We start from the raw sequence: 20,633 nt of genomic DNA, 5'->3' as shown, positions 1-20,633 counted from the left end.
GCTGTAAAACTCTTCCCCAACTTTGTCTCTCTAACTTTCCCTGGGTTAAAATTAAAACCCCTCAAGGTCAGGTTGGATAATCAACTTTCTTGCCTGTGCTGCTTCATTAGCACCGCTGAGCGATATTTCCTCAGTTTTTTTCTCCTGTTGTTTTTCCAATTGGTCTAATCTCTCTGTGCCCCAATATCCCGCTGTAATCCGAGAGCTGTGTGAAAACTGCCTCTAGTGATCGCGGCAAACACAGCCACAGATGTCAGTGCACTTCCTGGTGCAGGCACACTGCTGCATGCATAAGCACTAATGACCCTCGAAACACTGCATGGTTCATAATATAGAAGGAGAGGCAGGTAGAATGACAGTGAGAACATTAGCATGTGTATGCAAATTGACTTTTTTTTTTTTTAAATGAAGCCGGATCTTCTCTCTTGTGTCATCCATCACTGAAATGGCAATGTCTGATGATGGGTTTGTGGTCGTACACCACAGCTCACCGGGCATCTGCTCTCCCTGGCAACCTTGTGGAGGACAAACAGAGAGTCGAGGACTGCTGCAGAAAGCTTCAAAATTGAGATTAACCCCTTAGCTCGTCACAAATGAGAAGACAATATTATAATTACTCCTCAAGTGAGCTGTTTCTGTTTTTCCATTTGCCTTTTATCTTTCCACCAGGCGGTGGCCATATGGTGCATTGTTTATGTGTATGTGCGTGTTTCGATGTTTTGGTGTGTATGTACGCATGAGAGGGAGCAAGTATAGCTCGAAAAATCCCATTAAGGGGGATATGTATTGGTTTGCTGTGTTATTCAAAGCTTTCTGGGACATTAGTACCGACATATCTTTCAATGTCAGTGCAAACGGCAGAAAACAAACTAATCTGCTTCCCTTTTCCCCCCACTTTCTCTCTTTTCCTTTTTGAAAGTTTGCTTTCATCCCTCTGTGTTGCTCTACATCCATTCTTAGCTTCTTTTTTTAATTTCTTTTCCCCTCCTCTCTATGCTGCTGCAAGGTACTTCATTTTCTTTCAAACTCCCTTCTGTCTGTCCTCTTAATACCACGAAAGCTTGTACTGATAAGCTATCAATGCACTGGGGTTTTTTTTCCGTTCTGGAGCTGAACTTGGTTTATAATAGTATATTTTCTACCTCTGTACATGCAAAATCCAAAAAAAAACCCAACCCAAAACATTAAAAAAAAATATGGTCCTACAGCACTGTACAGTCAAAAGTTACCCCTGATTTCTTTTTATTTTGTGTCCAAGAAGCCAGATTTTCTTTTAATGTGGTCTTGAACAATAGTTCTCCAGGCTTCCTGGAGGTCTCTCAAAGGTTTTCTTTGGACTGTGGCTGCTGTTTCATTTATTTTCACTCATATTCTTTTACCTGACCAATGAATGTTTTCTTTTGTTAAGCCACTTAACATTGACCTATGATGCACTAAGGTATATAAAGACACCTAACCAAAAAAAACAAACCCTTTTTAAATTGTATCTATAGGGACATTATTACTAGCAGCCTGTTGCTTGTCTCCAATTCTTTGAATCTCAGATAAAATAAAATAAGAAACCTGGACAAGTGAAGGTCAAAAGATGACAGGCCTTAACCTTTGACATCAAGAAGACATGGCACAGTTAGTCCAGGCACATCTCAGCACCCTTGTGAGTCTTCTAGTGGCTCCAAAACAATGTACAGTAAACGAACAGCATCTGAAAGTAATGTCTTTAAAAATAAAATTAAAAAAAGCAAAGACTTAAGACAGGACCTGGGAGATGCATTTCTCTCCCATCACTTGCTGAAGCCTCATCAGAAGTGATGACAGTGCAAGGCTAGCTGTCAAGGAGCCATTCTCAATGAAATGAAGCAGGGTTAAAATGCTGAGGTATGCCAAATTACACAAGTCCTGGGCTCAAATCAGTAGCAAGAGGACTTGATGATGATGAGTGAATCCAAATTTAAAATGTTTGCTTCAGATTGGTGTCACTATCTATGCTGTGGAAGTTCTATTATGATTCGGAGCAGCATTTTAGTTAGTGGTGTTGGAGAGTTTGTCAAAATTGCTGCAATTGTGAAGACTGAAAATTACTGTCAGATTTTGATCCACCATGCAACACCATCTGGAAAGTGTCTGATTGGCAATGGCTTCATTTCTCAGCAATGATCCCAAACACTCTCCCAATGGTGCAAAACATATCTTGATAGATAAAGAAAAATGGAGCAGTATCAGTCATGGATTGGCTTCCCCACAGCCAGAACCTCGACATTACTGAAACAGTGTGAAATCATCTTGGCAGAGAACAAAACAAAAGGCAGCCAACATCCAAAGAAGAGCTTTGAATGTCCTTCAGGAAGTCTCAAGAAATATTCCTGAACTTCAAGAAATTACAGGAAAGGTGGCCTAAGAAATTACAGGTTATGTTGAAGAACTCAATAAATATTTGCACATTTCAATGAACTGCTAAAACTCAGTTATTCAGCTTTTTCCAATCAAATGTAATGAAATGAGAGACAGATCAAGACAGTACTGTAGATATAGTGCTTTTATGAAAGATGCAGTAATGGCTGTGATAGAATAATTGGTATTTTTAATTTAAGCACAGAGATTAAGTATAACAATACATATTGCATACACTATGGCAACAACATATTATTATCAACATTCCAGGATTGCAGAAAATTGGATGAGTTGTTTAATACCTCTGCAGAAGTAATTATACTGATGCTGAAAGTTTTGTTGATGGTTCTAAAGTGTATAAATCTACACAGAAGGATAATTATATCCCAGTTCATCAGCAGCTTATAAAACAGCATCTGTGTTGGTGAGGCAATAATGGTCTATTTCACATGATAAGTGCTGAAAATACTAATGTCCATCGTACGTTGATAGGTCCAGTACATTGTCTCATCTGTTATTTTTTTGAACGTACAGTGAATAGACATTTTTGTGAATATTTACTAGGTAACAATAGCATGACATGCAAAATATCTAATATATAACACTCTCACTCCCCAGAGGTGCGAAAACGAGAATTTCCCAGAGGAAATCAATAACCTATCAGGTTCATTTTTATCATCACTCACCATGCTTATATCAGATATCTCACCCACTTGAATGCTAACCATGTAGAGCTTTTCCCTCAAGAGGGTTCAGTTGCTACCTCACAACAATCTCCACCCAGTAGCATCAAGAGCAAGGACATCCACAGGGAAAGACACACATAGCAATTTTCTTTCTAGATGTATCAAAACTGAATCGAATGAATACATTAAAATCCTCAGTATATTTGCTGTATCACCGAGAGTGCCTGATGAAAAATGCACGTACTGAAACAGTTTAATTTATGCAGCATAGGCAATTGTTTTTTAAAAACAGAAAGCCACATAATAATACATAATGTTAGATTTGTTGAAAGCTCTGTCATAATGTTTGCCTGTGTGTATTACATATGTGTGCATTATATATATATGTATGTATATGTGTGCGCTACTTTTGTATAAGCAATGCCTAAGGCCCAGCCTTCAGCACTGAGCATTTCAGATAGGTGACGAGATAAAAGGCGAATAAATATATGGAAGATGGGGAAGAAAACACACAACAAAAATCAAAAGAAAGAAGCCAAAGAAAGGAGACAAAAATAAACACAGAAATAAGATAAGACAAGCTTTGTGTGGATGCTTTTAATCAGACAATGCAACATCCATTCCACACAGTTACACATTTGGTTTGTGCCCTTGCACATTTCTGACCTTTCTCTTGCGTGAGTGTTTGGTATTGAGTGTGTGCTGCTGGTACATGTTTTTGAATAATAACTTGTTTCCTGTGAGTTAAGCGACAGGGTAGGCAGGTGTGCAGAACATCTATTGCAGTGTGTCGCTTTTATTAGAAAGATTCCTGTTTTTAGACTTTTTTCCTCTTGATAGCTGCAGTGTCGTGCAGCTCACAGCGCACTCTCAACAGTTATTCCTCCTTATACCTCACTGAGCATACTCTTGGTTCAATCCCATAAGGCTATTCATAAGGTTTTCTTACAAAGACTTATTATGCACACAGTAGCAATAACAAAACCATTAGCAAATTGTTCAAAGTACTGTGTGCTGAATGGTGCCTTTTGTTTATGGATAATGGACTCCCTCATAGGCTCTTTATAATAGTGGATGTCTAATTTTGGCTGAAAAGAGCAAAGACAGAAAACAACAGATCTGCTTGCACTGTTTGAACTGGCTCTGAAAAAAAAAAAACAAGCTTGTCATACGAGATGCAGCATTTTAAAACTCAAATATCTTTTAGGATACTTAAAAACATTTAGGTTCTGCATGGATTTTACTCTGCGTGTCCAAAAAACTGAAAATGAAATTTAAAGCAGCCATAATCATTGTGGACATACCCTGCAAATATAGGAGCTTTGTATTGCACAGTTATATATAGCTTTAATGCCAATAAGATAGAAACTTCAAATGCAAGTTTAATCTATGAAAATTGAATTAAGCTGTAGTATGAATTATATTCCTAGCTCTTTTTTAAAATAAAGGATGGATGTAAAAGTAAAAGTTAACAGTGGACTTGCATAAAGAATGAGGAAATATTAAAAAAAGCTGCAAGACTGAGTTCTCATTCGTTGTATACAACAATCCATACACCTCAACAAAATGCTTTAAACCACTTAATCACATATGTAGCATGCAAAATTCTGCAATTAACCACACACAGTGTCAGTGCCTGGAAATAACTGTTATTTCAACACATAGCAGAAGTGCAAGTGCAGGATGTTTAAAGCAACTGCAAAGGACTTGAATTGTTTCTTCCCCTTTCTTTTTCAAGTGGTTCTGATAAGTCAATACAGTGGATGTCTCTGTTTTTATTCACAGCTCTGTGTTCGAACGTGTATCCCTGACATCTGAACGAGGTTGGAGTACGACAGCCACGGAGCCTACGCACTGTGTAATATTTTATCCAGAATATTTTTGCTTGTCATTCTGAATTACAAATGAATAAACAAGTTGCAAATAAGGACTTCAAAGGACTACCTTTACCTCTGAGTTGAACTAGTCTGGAGCAAAACATTACCGAGAGCAGCCCATACCATTTGATCTTTGGCTGTGAAGCACAGCACTAATTTCAGCTGCCAGCAGCTGTAAGTGTCATATTGTGCTGAAGTAAGGACCCAAATGCAGAGAGGCATAGATCAACAGAAAGCGAGCTGTTTAATAGGCTGATAAAAATCCAGAAGATTAATCCAAAATAAGAGCAAACAGAGTCCAAACCACAAAAAAATGAAATCTTAGTAACATGCAGAGGATGCAGACAACAACACAACGCGAAACAAGCAAACTGAGACGGCTTTAAATAAATACAAATAGCGCAATCAGGGGAGTGGAGTCACCTGGGTATCAAAAAACAAAAGGCAAGACGTGAGAGACAGGAGACTATCAAAATAAAACAGGAAATAACTGACTAACCACAAAGACTATACACTTAAATCTGACACAGAAGGACACAAGGGGCAAGGCTATGAAAATAATATGACAAATCCACAACTGAATAATGTGAATAAACATGAAGTGAAACAAAGAATGAAGGTTTTAGAAATGTGAAAATCAAACATAAACAATAAACAAAAACATCAAGTTTATGAAAACGTGAAAAAAGTGTTTATAAGAAAAACACAAAAATTCTCTTTCCTGATTAGGTCACAAAAAATATTGTCCCGAGTAGTAAACATCCAGGTTACTTTGAAGTTTGAACCACCTCACATGACACAGCAGCCCCAATCAGTTAGAGGTGTTTGGCCCTCAGCTGTGACACTAATTCTCAGGACAGACTGGTGGTCACGGTGGATCAGTAGAGAACTGCACAGGCTCCATCGGGGAAAGGGATCAAGGTCCAATGCCATCAACAGCAGACTTGTGAAGATCTATGCCAACCGGCTCTGTGACGTACTGCAGCAGCTGTTCAACCTGAACGTGTGTCTGGAGAGAGTGCCAGACTATCTTTGCAAAGTTCCAGCTCCAAAAAACAAAACAAAATAAACACTACAGACCAGAGGCCTTAACCTTTGAAGACATGGCACAGTTTCTTCTGGCACATCTCAGCACCCCGGTGAGTCTTCTAGTGGCCATACTGCTGTTTGCCTACCAGCTCTTGGTGGAGCTGACACAATCATCTACATGCTGAAGAGGCCTTGCTCCCTCCCGGACAGGTCAGGCAGCACTGTAAGAATTATTCTTCAACATGTTCCAGCCTAGACTGCTAAGAAGAAAGCTGGGAGAGATGCGGGTGTGCACTCCTGTGATAAGATGCATCAAAGACTACCTGCCAGGAAGACGTCCCTGAGAATTCAGAACCATGAGACCGCTGTGTTCAACACTGGGGGTTACACAGGTGATATATTGTCTCCCTTCCTGTTCACAATCCACACCTCTAACTTTAAGTTCAACTCTTGGTAGGCGGGAACAGAAAAATGGGGAGCGAGTAAACAGCTTGATGAAGGGGTGTGGGATTAACCACCTTTAAATTAATGTGGCCAAGATCAATTCTAGGGACTGATATTTATAAGTGTCACAATTGATTCGGCTAATTTGTCTGGTTCCCTTAGTGATCCCTGATTTTCTGTGTGGGAAGACAGTAGATCTATACAAGCAAGCTTTTTATTATCTCTGAGTCTAAACACAAACATCCATGTGTGGATGATCCTGTTTTGCTTTGTGAAACTGTCATTATTGAGAGGAACTGATAAGCATGGAGGTGCACTTTTCTTATGGACTGGGCAACAGAACTGGCTCTCAGCTGGAATCGATTCTCATTTCCCATCCCTATCCAGTGTGCTGTTTGTGGAAGGAGGCTGCAAACACTCATCTGAAACGGTCAGAGCAGACGATAACTAATAACTGAGAAGTGTGAGGATTTTCAGCATCCACTGCAGTATTCTTCACATGCTTTTGCAGTCCGTGGTAATGAGTGCATTCTTGTGTGCTGCTGGTGCTGGGGAATTAAGATGAATGCTGATCAAGTGAAGAAAGTTAATCAGGAAGCCCAACTCTGTCCTTGGTTCTCTCTTCTCTCTCGGACTCTCTGCAGGTGGTGGTGAAGGGAGAAGACTTCAAACTGGGAACTATGAGGGATAATTGCTCTCACTACCTCCAATATAGAAGGCTGGATTTCAGTTTGAGGCTGATGTAGCTCAGATGCAACAGGGAGACTGTCTTTACAGAAGTCAATATACTGTTTAACTCATCCGATATGTGACAGATCACGGTCACATTGACTATCTCTACAGCTTGGGCTGGTTTAATTGAGCTAAAACTGCAACTGTGCACATCCAGTGCACATCCAATACCAGCAAAAACTATTTTTCTTTTTACATCCATTGCTATTGCTCGCACTAGAATAAGCATATCATTAAATCAAACAAAGAATATGCCGAATGAAATTTTGATGTATTGGAAAAGTATATTTCCTAATGGTTACTTATTCTTTTTGTCTATACTTGCATTAAAAAGGGTTTGTTCACTATTGGGGAAGCTGAAAAGTAAGTATTTGTCATGCTGGGGTAACTGCCACTGGGCAGCAGGTTCAGAAAGATTATTTTCTGGCAATGCTAATGATAACACACATGGGGAAAATACACACAGGTAATGACTTGGTAAAAAAGAAATACAGACTTTAAAGGCACACATAGACATAGACATCAGTGGCTTCATAGCCAGCTGGCATTCCCTCCACAGATCACATCAGTTACACTGCACATTTACCACAGCTACACATTTTGGTTGTCACAAAAAGACTCGACCACCCATGGGAATCTGTGAGTTTGAGAGACTGAGAGACTACCAGAGAAAACGACATGCACAATAAGACAGAAAGAAATATGGAAAAAGAAAAAAAAAGTGCGAGAAATGAAATAAAAGACACGCTGCTCTTGCAAACACCTTATTACTCCAGCTTAATGTAGTGTAAAGTGTTAAACTATTTTCCTTTTCGACACTTGCACCTGCTTGGCTATAAGCTGTAAGTGTTGGACTCAGGTAGAGAAACATGGGCGGAATAAGACGCATGACTCTGTCAACACAACATATGACAGCATTATCCCGGGCAATGACGCATTACCAAGGCAACAGCAACCAGAGAGCACGCGTTATGCGATGTAAATGATCTGGGCTCCTCTGTGACGGATTGCACTTTGTTGCCGTTTCTTGTAAAGTCTCTCCTGCTAAATGCCACATAGCTACAGAAAGGCTTGGTGCTGCACGTCATCATCACACACGCTGCTGTTTGCTAATAGCAGATGTTTTACCATCACAGATGTCTTCGACTGTTTTTATCAGAGAGGCGTGTGAAATCTTTCAGGGTAATTCTATCTGTTAACTTGCTGTGCTATAAAAAGCCAAACTTTTACATGTCAGCCTCAAGTGTCTCTCATCATCTGAGTGAATAAGCTCTCACCCCCTGCCTGCAATGGGCACGGGGCAAAAAAAAAAAGAAGCTACATGCAGCCTTGAACTGAGGTAGATTCTTATCAATGCAGTAAAAGTGGGTGAAGTTAGAAATGATGGTTTAATGTTAATTAGCATCTTGTCTTCAGGGAGTAAGAAAAGCAAGGGCAGGAAGAAACTGGGGAGACATAGAGAGCAAGAAAGAGAGAGGATGCCTGAGGATCCTAGAGATAGTTCTCCTTTCTCTCCTCTTTTACTCTATTAGCTCTTGTTCTCTCTCCTTCCCTGACTTGCTTCTTGCCTCGAGTGCTTTCACAAATTAATGACACTGTAACCAGAACATTAGTCGAGTAATGAAAGACGTGGCACAATCGGGCAGAGCGTGGGCACAATAGGCAAATAAAAGGGGGTAATACAAGAAATATAAAGAGAAGTTAATAATGAAATAATCCCAAACAGTTATGTGGACAGCTACAGGTACCTTGGTGTTCATCTGAACAATAGACTGGACTGGACTCATAACTCAGACGCCCTCTACAGGAAAGGGCAGAGCAGGCTGTACCTGCTGCGGAGACTCAGGTCGTTTGGAGTGGAGGGCCCACTCCTGAAGAAATTCTATGACTCTGTTGTGGCTTCTGCTATCTTTTATGGCGTGGTCTGCTGGGGCGGCAGCATCTCTGCTGGGGACAGGAAGAGACTGAACAGGGTGATCCGAAGGGCCAGCTCTGTTCTAGGATGCCCTCTGGACCCAGTGGAGGTGGTGAGTGACAGGAGAACGGCGGCTAAGCTGTCATCCCTGATGGACAACATCTCCCACCCCATGCAGCAGACTGTGACAGCACTGAGCAGCTCCTTCAGTGGGAGACTGCGGCACCCACGGTGTGGGATGGAGAGATTTAGCAGGTCTTTCCTCCCCACTGCTGTCAGACTCCATAATAAAGACTTTAACTGATCAAGCACACACAACCATACATATGCAATAATACTAAGTGCAATAATCCTTTCTGTCATCGTTGTATTTTTACTCAGTTGTATATAGTATTTGTATTTGTATTCTATTTTTATCTTATTGTATATTTATTTTATTTTATTCTACTGTATATAGTATTTTATTTTATTCTATTCTGTACAGCTGTGTACTGTATTTATTCTTATTGTATTCTAATTTTTGCCTCATAACTTTTGCACTGTCCACTTCCTGCTGTGACAAAACAAATTTCCCACATGTGGGACTAATAAAGGTTATCTTATCTTATCTTATCTTATAGTCAAGGCAAGGTCCCTGTTGATTACATTCATCCTTTTTTTTCATTAGTAGTAAAACTGCTAAATAAATACATATGAGAGTGTGTTGATGTTAAAAGCCACTCTGCGGAGGGAGGTGGTAGCGTTCATTGCAGATTTGTCAAGAATTGCATATTTACCAATAAAACATAAGGAGTGACAAACTTTGAGTTCAGCTGGATGCAAGCTAGCCATTTTCTCATTTCACAGCAGTGCAACCATTATCAGGTACCTGTTATTTTTATAGGCATGTGAGCTTAAGAGGGAAGGGGGAGAGAAGGAGAAAAGAGGGAAAAAAACAGCAATTGCCACTGCTGGATTTGTAAAGGTTAATGATGAACATCCAAAACCACAAACAAAAGAAAAAAAATAAACAAGTGGTTAACCAGATCCACGGAATAAAGTCATTAGGGTGTAATGCAAGACCTTCGAGAATGTGTGCGAAGACGTGCGTGGAATATGACAGTGGTTGGCTTGCTGTTACTTGTGAGGCAATAATTGAGACCAGAAGTGCCCAAGGACTGGACTGTAACAATGCCACACATACAAACAGCCTCATTATCCTGAACCCCACTCATCTCTCATCTCTATCCCACCCTGTTCCTTTTTTTTTTTTACCTCCTCCTGTGTCCCTGACTCTCTCCTTGTTTGTCCTTTATACCCTTTTTGTACCAACGACCAATTTCTAACCTGCTTTTCATGCAAGGTTGTTACAAATAGGACTTTACATCAGAAGTCTGTAAAAAACCCAAAACCTGCAAGGTATAGTCACAAAGGAGCACATGCTCATTAAAAGAATGACAAGGTAAACTTAATAAAATCAAATAAACACTTGTTCACATTTGATGCTTTGAGTTGTTTTTGCCTCGACTGCCAGCCAAAGAAGCACTTTTTAATGTCCTTGTCAACACCTGAATCAGTATCCTTGCTGGCTAAAAAACAGTAATTTGGCTTGACATGTGACTGTAATGTAAACAGAGCAGGAGTGACAGACATCTCAAGTATTTCTTCAGCTTTCTTTTCTTCTTACTTTCATCATTGTCTGTGTACCATTTTCACGGCCTATAAGTATGCTACTAATGTGATAAAATCCCGAAATATTAGGATTTTATAATAAGAGCATGAGCTTGGCTGGAGATCTAACCAGCATTTATTCATATAAACAAAAAAAAAGTGACTGTATCAGTCAGTGTTGGTCAAGTTACTTGAAAAAAGTAATCACTAATTAATTACTGATTACTTCCCGAAAAAAGGAAGGTAATCAGTTTACTTATTTTCAAAAGTAATTAGTTACTTTGTTACTTTTTAAAACATGATTTATCCCCTAAATAGGTAAGAAAGCAAAAGATTTTTCAGCCCAATTCTACTTTTTCATATAAAATGTAATCAAATGAAAAAGTCTCTTTTTAAAACTTGTTTTATTAGTTTTAATCTTTTAACTTTATGCATCAAGCAAACGTTAAATTATATGCAACATTCTCTGACTGGAAGAAAATTGTTTAACATTTAAACCTATTTTCTGCATATTCCAGCATATAAAATTCAATGTTTTTTTTGTTTACACTCACTCTTTCAAATAGATGCAAGTAAAACACAGCAGAAAATAAATAAAATCAAAGACTCAGCAGTCATGTTGCTCTATTTTCACCTGTATAGCAGGAGTGGGGCAGGCGGAGGTTTGCCCTGGTGCAGTTGTGCTGCAGCGGTCAGTGGAAGGATAATAATAATAATAATAATAATAATTTCACATTCCAGCGGCAACGTATTTGGTGCTTGCTCAGACGTTTAGGGGTTTTTCTCGCTGTATAAAGAAGTTTTCTTCCCACGCAGTGAGCAGCGGACGCTAGTGTTTTTGTCACTTTTTACGGAATTCAACTCAAAGTAAGGTTAGTACTTCCACGCTTTAAACGCGGCACTCGATATATTATCCATTTTTGATCTGCACACAGCTGTTGCCACGAACGTCACACTCGCTTGCCTGCAGGCATTAGACATTTCTGTCTGTGACCAACACAAGAGAGGAAGAGAAAATGGAGCATCAGAAGAGTTTCTCTGTGAGGAAACATGCTAAATACACTATATGGACAAAAGCAGTGGGCTACCTACACATTATACCTATAAGCTGCTCAGCCATGCAAATCCATACCATGCACCTCTGCCCTGCTCTGTAACTTTACATGATCTGCCACTTTGCTTCCTGAACAATGGAATTTTGCAGTAATACAACTTCCAGTTGATCGTTGAATATCTTGCAGGAAAGAAATTTGATAAATGACTTTTTGTAAAGGTGTCATCCTATTACAGTACAGTAGTGAGCGCTTCAGAAACCATTCTTTCACAAATGTTTGCAAAGGCAGATTGCATAGCCAGGTGTTTGAATTCAAGGAGGTGCTATTTTCAGTGCTATTTTTCAGGTGTATAAAATCAAAGATTAAGAGGTGCAGTGCAATATTTTTATCCATGAAGTAGCTAAACAAAGCCAGGCTAAAACCCTTTAAAAAAGAGACAAAAAATGTTTCAGATTGACATTTTTTTAATAAATGTTTTTCTTTTATTATATGGAGAAATATTGCTTTGTCAAGGCATTTATTTTGGCTTGCATCACTCATATGTTGCTAAACCTTTAAATTCTTCAGAGCTTACCTTTTGAAGTGTGGTAAGTTTTTCTTTTATTAAAAAAAAATCTCAATCAAGTGCTTTAACTGAATAATCATACTTTGACCATACGCTTGCATCATGCATTTTTATGTGAAAATAACCTCCCAAGAGATCATTTCTGCAAAGTATAAAATATGGCCACGTTTATCCAGGAAATGCTTGATATCAAGAAGAGAGATAAGTACAAATGTTACAGAAGTATGGTCATCCTGAGCTTATCCAACCACATAGAAATATGTTTACACCTCCCTCCCACATCCCCTCTTCCTTTCAAATAATAAGGAAATTCAGTGTATAGTTCAGGGAATCTCCTGAAGTAACAGATAAGCAGTCAGGATGTCCTTGAGGTCTCCAAATAGGCACAATGAAACATGGGCAAAGCATCATGCTCCACAAAGGCCTGGCCCTTTAGACATCCCCGAAACCTCATAAAATCGAGGTCTCAATCAAAAAAAAGGAAAAAAGAAAAACACAAACACTCATGATAACCTTAACCTTATCTTAACTGTGGTTGCCCTTGCAGATATTACAGAAAGGAAGAAAACTGTAAACATTTGTACTTATCTTAAAAAAAAGATGCCACATTCGGTCTGGTTTACAATGAAATGTTTAGCAATTGTTCTTATCAGATGTTTGAGCCGATGGGTGTTGATGACAATAAACAAGCAATCTAATACTAAATATACAAACTGTAAGATTTGCTGGGAACTGTAATGGGTTACTTCAAGGACACAAGCTGATGAAGGAGCAAAGGCACTAGAAAAACAAGGGAATGAAAATGCTTTGTAAGTTAAGGACAGCTGTGCAGCAACAACACACTTCAGCAAAAACGCTTTATCTAAACTCCTTTGTAGGTGTGAGGGTGTGTATCAGAGGGAATTATGGATGTGTGTTTTTATCCATGTTTGCATCTACACAAAGGCTTGTTTGTGCGAGCCTTGCTCTTTCGCTTGTTTACAGATTGTTTGCGGTGAAGGGAGTACTGATGATACTAAATCATTAGTGAAGGGCGCTAATTCTTATCTAAAAGCTGTGATTCTAACACTAATGGGAAAAGTGTTCAACGGCGTGAGTGCGAAGACCAGGGCAGAGAGGTAGGATGATGGGAAAAGTGGTTTTAAAGAGAGAGGGAGACAATACCGTGAGGTAAAAGTGGAGGTGAAGAATGAGAATGAGGCAAAAATGGAGACTTGAGATGTTAAATTGGAGGAGGGGGGAGAACAATGAGAGAATAGGGGAGATAAGAGTGAAGGAAGAGGAGAGAATAGATAGCTAGAAATTGATAAATGTGCATGCAGAAGATTATAGGGAGCAGTGGGGAGAGGGAAAATGACACTGAAGAAGGACCGAAGGAAAGAGAAGGAAAATATTGCTTTTCTCTATGTACTTGTGTGCGCGTGTTTCTTTGCGTGTTACTGTACACATCAGCATCGAGGTCCCCGATTATTGGATCTCCCAATCGTGCCATCGAGTGAGCGTTCGAGAGCGAGAAGGAATTTGTGGATGTTTGAGTGCGAGAGAGAGAGGTGATAAAAAATGATAAAAAGGACAGAATAGGTGCAGGAGGTGAGAAAGGGGTCAGGCAATTAGAACAATTACTGCCAAGGATTCAAATTAAGGGTGTCACTGGTGGCAGAATATAATTCCCATTTAACGGTTCGTTTAGCTCCAAAATGCCAACCCTAGTCTAATAGATGAGATCTGGATGGGAAAAAAGTGGAAGTGGAAGAGTAGCAAGTGTGTATAGTGACGCGTGCGTGTGTGCTTGTGGTTCACAGTGGAAATGCTGTTGACAGTGTAATTTGATGAAAGCTGACAGCTAATTTATGAAGCATATTTTTGGGTAAATGATTTTTCCTGGTCCTGCTTTCTCTGTCATTCTAGACTAGTAATTGGATTTCCCCTAACTTGCAAGGTACTGAATTAGGAGTAAACTAGTTACTGGCTGTCTGTGTGTGGCTGTGGCAGGGTATGTGTGTACACGCCACAGAGGGCTTGAGAGTTAAAAAGAAAAAGAGGAATTTTAACAAAGCATGGGTTTGTGTATGCGCGAGTATGCGGATACCATATTTGTAGATGGAGGTGCAATCTCAGAGAGGAGTGGAAGTTAATTGCAAAGTTTTGGTCTGCTGCACTAATACCCAACTATTACTAACCACCTTTTGCTTTATTCCCACTCAGTCAATCAAGGACCATGGACACAAATATACGCATCAACACACACACACACACACACACACACACACACACACACACACACACACACACACACACACACACACACACACACACACACACACACACACACACACACACATCAAATGAACTCGCCATCCTCTACTCCTATCTCAGTCTCTTTCTGTCTTGTCTCACTTTAATTGCTAGGAGTGTCTTGTCTTTATGAAGCTATTCCCTAAGGTGTGTCATGGTGCACAAATATAAATGTGTGTGTGTGTGTGTGTGTGTGTGTGTGTGTGTGTGTGTGTGTGTGTGTGTGTGTGTGTGTGTGTGTGTGTGTGCGTGTGTGTGTGTGTGTTAGGAAACAGAGGGAAATTCTAAATAGAAAGCTGTTCCGACAGCAAGCTTGTAATTCTTGTAGTAAAAAAATTTAAACAAAAACAAATGCTCTGTGAACAATACCATGCACACCCACACACATGCATGAGGATGCACACACACACACACACGCACACACACATACACAGACAAACACACAAACCCAGTGAGATATTAGACTAAACACAAACATGCCTCTGTCACCACCAGAGACAGCTGCACAGCTATGAGCCCTCCTCTTGTTGCGTAGAGGCGTTTTAGCTGTTTAAGCCATTCACACACGGCTAAACCGAACCATAACACAAATCAAATGTATCTAATCCACGACAAACCTTAAACAACCGCCAGCCTAACTAATATAAACCAAACTGACACAAAACCCTACCAGGCCTTGCTCAGGCAAACCACAGCCAAACTGACTCAGTCCAAACAAATCGAATGCAAATGTGTGTAATCCAAGTTAATCTAGTCAGAATGAGCAAAGCCAGAACACAACTCATTTTCAGAGGTCTGCTTCAGTTGTATCGTGTGTAGTTCTGTTGGTGGCTAAAAACAAGGATGCAGGCAACGGTTCAAACATACACATGGGGAAAGCCAATGAAGGGTATCTTGCCATGGTGCTGGACAGCAACCAGTCACCAGAAAAGCTTTAAAGCTCCTTGGCATAAATACTGCAAATGTCTGGTATTCAGCCTGTGGGGTGGTAAACCATTTTTTAAAATATATTTGTAATTTCTGTTTTGGTGATGTTAGTAGAAAATCTGTAACAGGTCTATAATCAGATCTAGCAAAGGCCATGTCCTTAAATCCCCCATGATTTTGACACTCATAAAGAGCCCTAATAAAACAATCTTCAGTCTCCCATACACAGAATCCTCAGACAGAAGCAGACGGGAAGACTGTGTTTTTATATGTTATGAATTTTCCATCAAAGGTTGACTATGTGGTGAAAACCAAACCTCCTATCTGTGTCAGCACTGTCTACCCATGTTTGAGTCAGCGGTGAATAAAGATGCCATCCTCAGCCTTTACCTGGAGTGTTGAGGAGTCTGGACATGCGACAGCTGTAGGCGATTTGCTGCTCACAGTATTCTGCACTGGTGGTGATGGCTGTCACCTGAAAACACAAGCAGGGATATGTATTTTCATTTTATCTTCTTCGACCAGACAGGCCCGTTTCATGTAAGAACAAATTACTGAGCTGTGAAACGAAAGAAAGCACACTCTAAAGTTGTTTTAATTTTTGCCTTCTGTGACTCCGAGAAGCTGAAAATGGAATAAGCGGCCACTACAAATTATGAAATAACGTAATTTGATGGATATGCTTCTCAAACCATGTAATGTCATAGTCATCCTGCAGTCTCTTCCCATTGGGGTTCCTTTAAACTTCACACACACAGTTTTCTTTTGACTGTGAGTGACAACTGCAATCTGTAATCACTCACCAGAAAGATTAAGATATTGACTCTTGAGTGTGAGAAGAGATTTAGGTAGTCTGAACTGTGTGTGGGTGAAGCACAGCAGGCAGGTGATGAGGGGATGATGATGGACACTTTTTATGTTAGTATATCGCAGTATGTTTGAAAGACTGGCTGAATGCGTGAAGTGCTGTAGCTCTGGCTGTATTATACTGCGATCATAAAGTTAGTAACTTTGTCAAAACAGAAGAAAAACTGTGCTGCAGCATAAATGCTCACTGTGTTCTAAACCCAGGACCTCTGCTGTCAGTGCTTTGAAGCACCAGCTGCAGGAACAGCAGAGGCCGAGCGATAACAATCCTCTTAAAGAGGAACAAAATCCGCATTTGGAGGTTGGAAGTTACAGCTCTGTCAGTCAGAAGACCGTGGTTTGTCTCCCATTTGGGGGCTCAGTGTGTTTGTGTGACTTTGTTTTCACTTTCAATTTTTGCTTCAGTTTGTTTAGGAACCAAAAAAGTTTTAGAAGACAATTTGGCTTCATTTAAAGTATGACCCTTCACAGTATTAACCTGGCACATTGATATGATACTAACCCAGTCTTTTGACTGTCGAAAAGTAACAAGTTGGGAGCAGCTTTGAAAAAATATAAATAATACTCTGAGCTAAGAAATGCTTGAAATGTTACTGTAGTGAAAGACCATCCTGTGTGTGTGAGATCATTACAAACACCATGCAGAAATTTCATTTCATTTCATTAGGTGGATCTGTTCAACTGCTGGCTAATGCAAACATCTAATCAGCCAGTCACATGGCAGCATCTCAGTGCATTTAGGTATGACATGATCAAGATGGCCTGCCACCTTGTTGTTGGCAGAGGTCATCTTTGAAGTGACCACACTGTGTATCACTGCTGTCAAGACAGGAACTGGAAACTGAGGCTACAATTCTCATGGGCTCAGGAGTAGAGATGGACCGATCTGATATTACGTATCGGTATCGGCCCGATACTAAGCTGTTGTTACAATTTCTTTAATATTACTTTGTACACCAGGATCCTTTTCTACGTAGCTGACGGCTGGTAACTGTGCAGGAGCGGATCTAGCAAAGTTTAGCCAGGGGGGCCGATAGGGCATGAACAGGGAAAAGGGGGCACAAAAACATACTTTTCTTTCTTATTCTCATTTAAAATGTCTCGCTTTTAATAAATAATTATCCGAATCTTACACCCATAGTTTTAATCTGATGTAAAATGTATAGAAGTCCATTACTGTACATAGTAATTATTAAGTCTAATATACCCTAGTAAAGCTATAGTACTTTTTCCTTTGGGAAGGTACCATCTGTGCAGTCTGCAATTCTGTTGAAGAAAGATGTTGAATCTATTTAATTATTCTTGAAAATAATTGATTTCTGTGCATTTTTTTTCACACTGCATCAAATTAAAGTTAAGCATCATGAGGTGGAGGGTGGTTCCCTATTTTACAACCCTATTAGTTTGGTTGCTTACTCTTTAAAATACCAGAATAGGGAGGATGGTGTAGGTTAAGTTTACTAGGTTGATCAGAGAGACTGATATTGCTGAACTATGAAATATTTTCGGTGCATTGTATTTTTTGCATAGAATAGCTTTAGTGTTTGTTTTTTTTAACTTGAGTTTGAACTTATACAAAAAGCAGCAAGATATTTAAAAAACAGTTTTATTGATTAAAAAACACACTATATCGGATTCATATCGGTATCGGCAGATATCCAAATTTATGATATCGGACATAAAAAAGTGGTATCGTGCCATCTCTACTCAGGAGTTGAACAAAAGAAAGCTGGGAAAACATTGCCTGCTGTGATGATTCTCAATTTCTGCTGTGACAGAAATTTTGACGGTAGTGCCAGAATGAATGACATAAAAGCAACTGCCTTGCAGTTAGGCTAGTAGTGGTATGATGATGCATGTTTTCTTGTCTAGTTTTGGGGTCTTAAGTACGTATGGTTGCCTAAGTGTTGCAGTGTCTAAGTGCCTATCTGAGTATTGTTGCTGACCATGCCTATCTATTTATGACCACAGTGTCTTCTAATGGCTGCTTCTAACAGTAAAACACACTATGTTACATAGCTCAAATCATCTCAATCTGGTGTCTGGTTCACTGTGCTCTAATGGCCTTCACAGATCTCAGTACAATAGAGCACCTTTGGGGTGTGATTGAAAGGGAAATTCACATCATGGATGTGCAGCCAAAATGCAGCAGCTTTGTGATGCTATCATGTCGATATGGACCAAAATCTCGGGAGAATGTTTCCAGCAACTTGTTAAATCTAAGACATGAAGAAATTAAGACAGTTTTTAAGGAAAATGGGGGTCGAATGTGACACTGGGATAGTATAACCAATGAAGTGTCCTTTTAGTTTTCAATTATCTTGCACTAATCACTGTATCTACTGATATGTAAAAACTCAAGCTATCCCAAATTCATGCTGCCTGTATGTTTACTTAACCAGAAATTACAGAGGCTGGGGAACACATTAGCTCTGGGAAAACTTCAATTTGCATACAACTCGAGGCACAGCTCCACAAGCACATTTAGTATTTGCCAAGAAAAAAATGATAAATGATTAGTTGTAATGATTGAACTATTCTGCACATATTCATTTAATAAATACAGTATTGTGCCATGGGAAAAGAGACGTGGCTTTATAACTGCTTCACTACTTTTTAATTCACGCACTGCATGCATAATGCTAATGCCAATTCAAGTCCATGTGACTTAGGCGTAGTCGGAAAAATAAAGGGCTTTTTTTTCAGCAAACAATAAGAAGACTGCTATCACAGAAGAAAATGCAGCTGCTTTCTCACAAGCAGAGGTCTCAGAGAAAACAGCCCAAAAATGAAACCCTATGGTCCTGTCAGCAACAGCAGAGTAACGTGTGCCGTGCACCATATTAGGCTTGCTTTTAAAGGGTGGGATAAAATCATCTAAAACAAAACAGATGTTAGCAGTAGTCAGTAAAAAAATCCTCACGGTTCTCATTGTTCATAATATGTACTAAGGGAGAAGCCCATAGCCTGAGGGCTACAATTCAAACAAATCCAAACCCTTTTTTCCATCTCATAATATATTCCTTTTCATTTAAAAAAAAAAAGATTTTTTGGCTTCTAAACCTAAGTATAATACTACTTTTGCCTTATTTGCAGACAAAACACTTTCTATGCTTAACGTGTTCAAGTGCATTACCTGGTCCATTGAGGCACTGTAGTTGACCTGTAACACGGTCCGTCTGTTTCTGCTGGAGCCTGTGACTATGGTTTTGGGAGGCAGGTTGTTCATCACTGTGGTCCATACTTTGTCCTCTATGAAAATAGACAAAACACATTCAAAATGAAAACAAGCCATAGCGCAATTTAAACCTAGGAAACGTATTTGATCGTTCGTTTAATTTTACACATGCAATCGATTCGCACATGCAGACATAGCAACACATGAGTTGTGCAGTTTAGCTGTCATGGCAGTGAAGTTCTTTCCGTGTAATCTAAGTTACAGCTATGAGACTCCGGGATTTAATAGACACTTCTGTCCTGTTATAGTACGAACCAGTCACTCACACAGCTCCTTGTTCATTCACACTGTCAGTCAGGGAATGTGTGTGTGTGTGTGTGTGGTTCAGGTTTCTGAGGTGTGTGTGTGCGGGAGAGAGAGAGAGAGAGAGAGCGTGAAACTCTTAACATTTCAGAGGTGTGTGTGAGTGCGCTATTCAGCGTGACTAAGGGGCCAGCCAGTGGAGTGCAGTGACATTTCATTAAAAGTCTCGCCTTTGCTCTGCCTCCATGCTCTGCTATTCCAGACTATCTACTTATTCCACTGTGTGTGTGTGTGTGTTCATGGAAGTGTGCAGGTGTGTGTGACAGAAGAAGTGTCACACAGACCCTTAGAGCACTCCTAGAGTTGCATAACAGCTTCGTTGCGTATATGTTTGTGGCGTGTGTTTTGATGTGCATGTGCATCTCAGTATCTGTGTTTGCTGCTGCTTCAGAAGTAAATGTCAGTTACTGTGAACATGTTGCCATGGAAACCACAGATATAACAGGTTAAGGCTGCAGAGTTTATTTCCTTTCACAGGTCACTGGGGCTAGACAGTATGGAAGGCACACACGCAAACACACACTGGAGACACACACCTGTCATGTTGCAGTTAACTTTGAAGGGGCCAAGAGGTCCGCTGCCATCGGGGTCGATCCAGTAGGCATCGGAGGACTTGCCCAAATGCTTGTAGGCCTCACACGAAGGCTCATAGATCGCTGGAG

At 39.9% G+C, this 20,633-nt stretch overlaps 1 protein-coding gene across 1 annotated transcript in view; it reads right to left on the bottom strand.

Moving 5' to 3' along the window:
• cntnap2a (contactin associated protein 2a) overlaps positions 1-20,633 on the bottom strand; it is a 443,305-nt gene that overhangs the window by 136,017 nt on the left and 286,655 nt on the right. Inside the window, exons 13-15 of the mRNA XM_085418525.1 lie at positions 20,508-20,627; positions 19,567-19,682; positions 15,954-16,038 (exon numbers count right to left, since the gene is read on the bottom strand). Coding sequence (XP_085274651.1) covers positions 15,954-16,038; positions 19,567-19,682; positions 20,508-20,627 — 321 coding nt within the window. The remainder of the gene's footprint in view (positions 1-15,953; positions 16,039-19,566; positions 19,683-20,507; positions 20,628-20,633) is intronic.

Source organism: Rhamphochromis longiceps, linkage group LG9 (genome assembly GCF_057381845.1).
Source record: "Rhamphochromis longiceps isolate RC_006_pf linkage group LG9, R_longiceps_female_GT1.1, whole genome shotgun sequence".
Lineage (NCBI taxonomy): Eukaryota > Metazoa > Chordata > Actinopteri > Cichliformes > Cichlidae > Rhamphochromis > Rhamphochromis longiceps.
The sequence above is the reverse complement of the archived record's forward strand: the minus strand, read 5'-3'. Positions and strand labels throughout refer to the sequence as shown.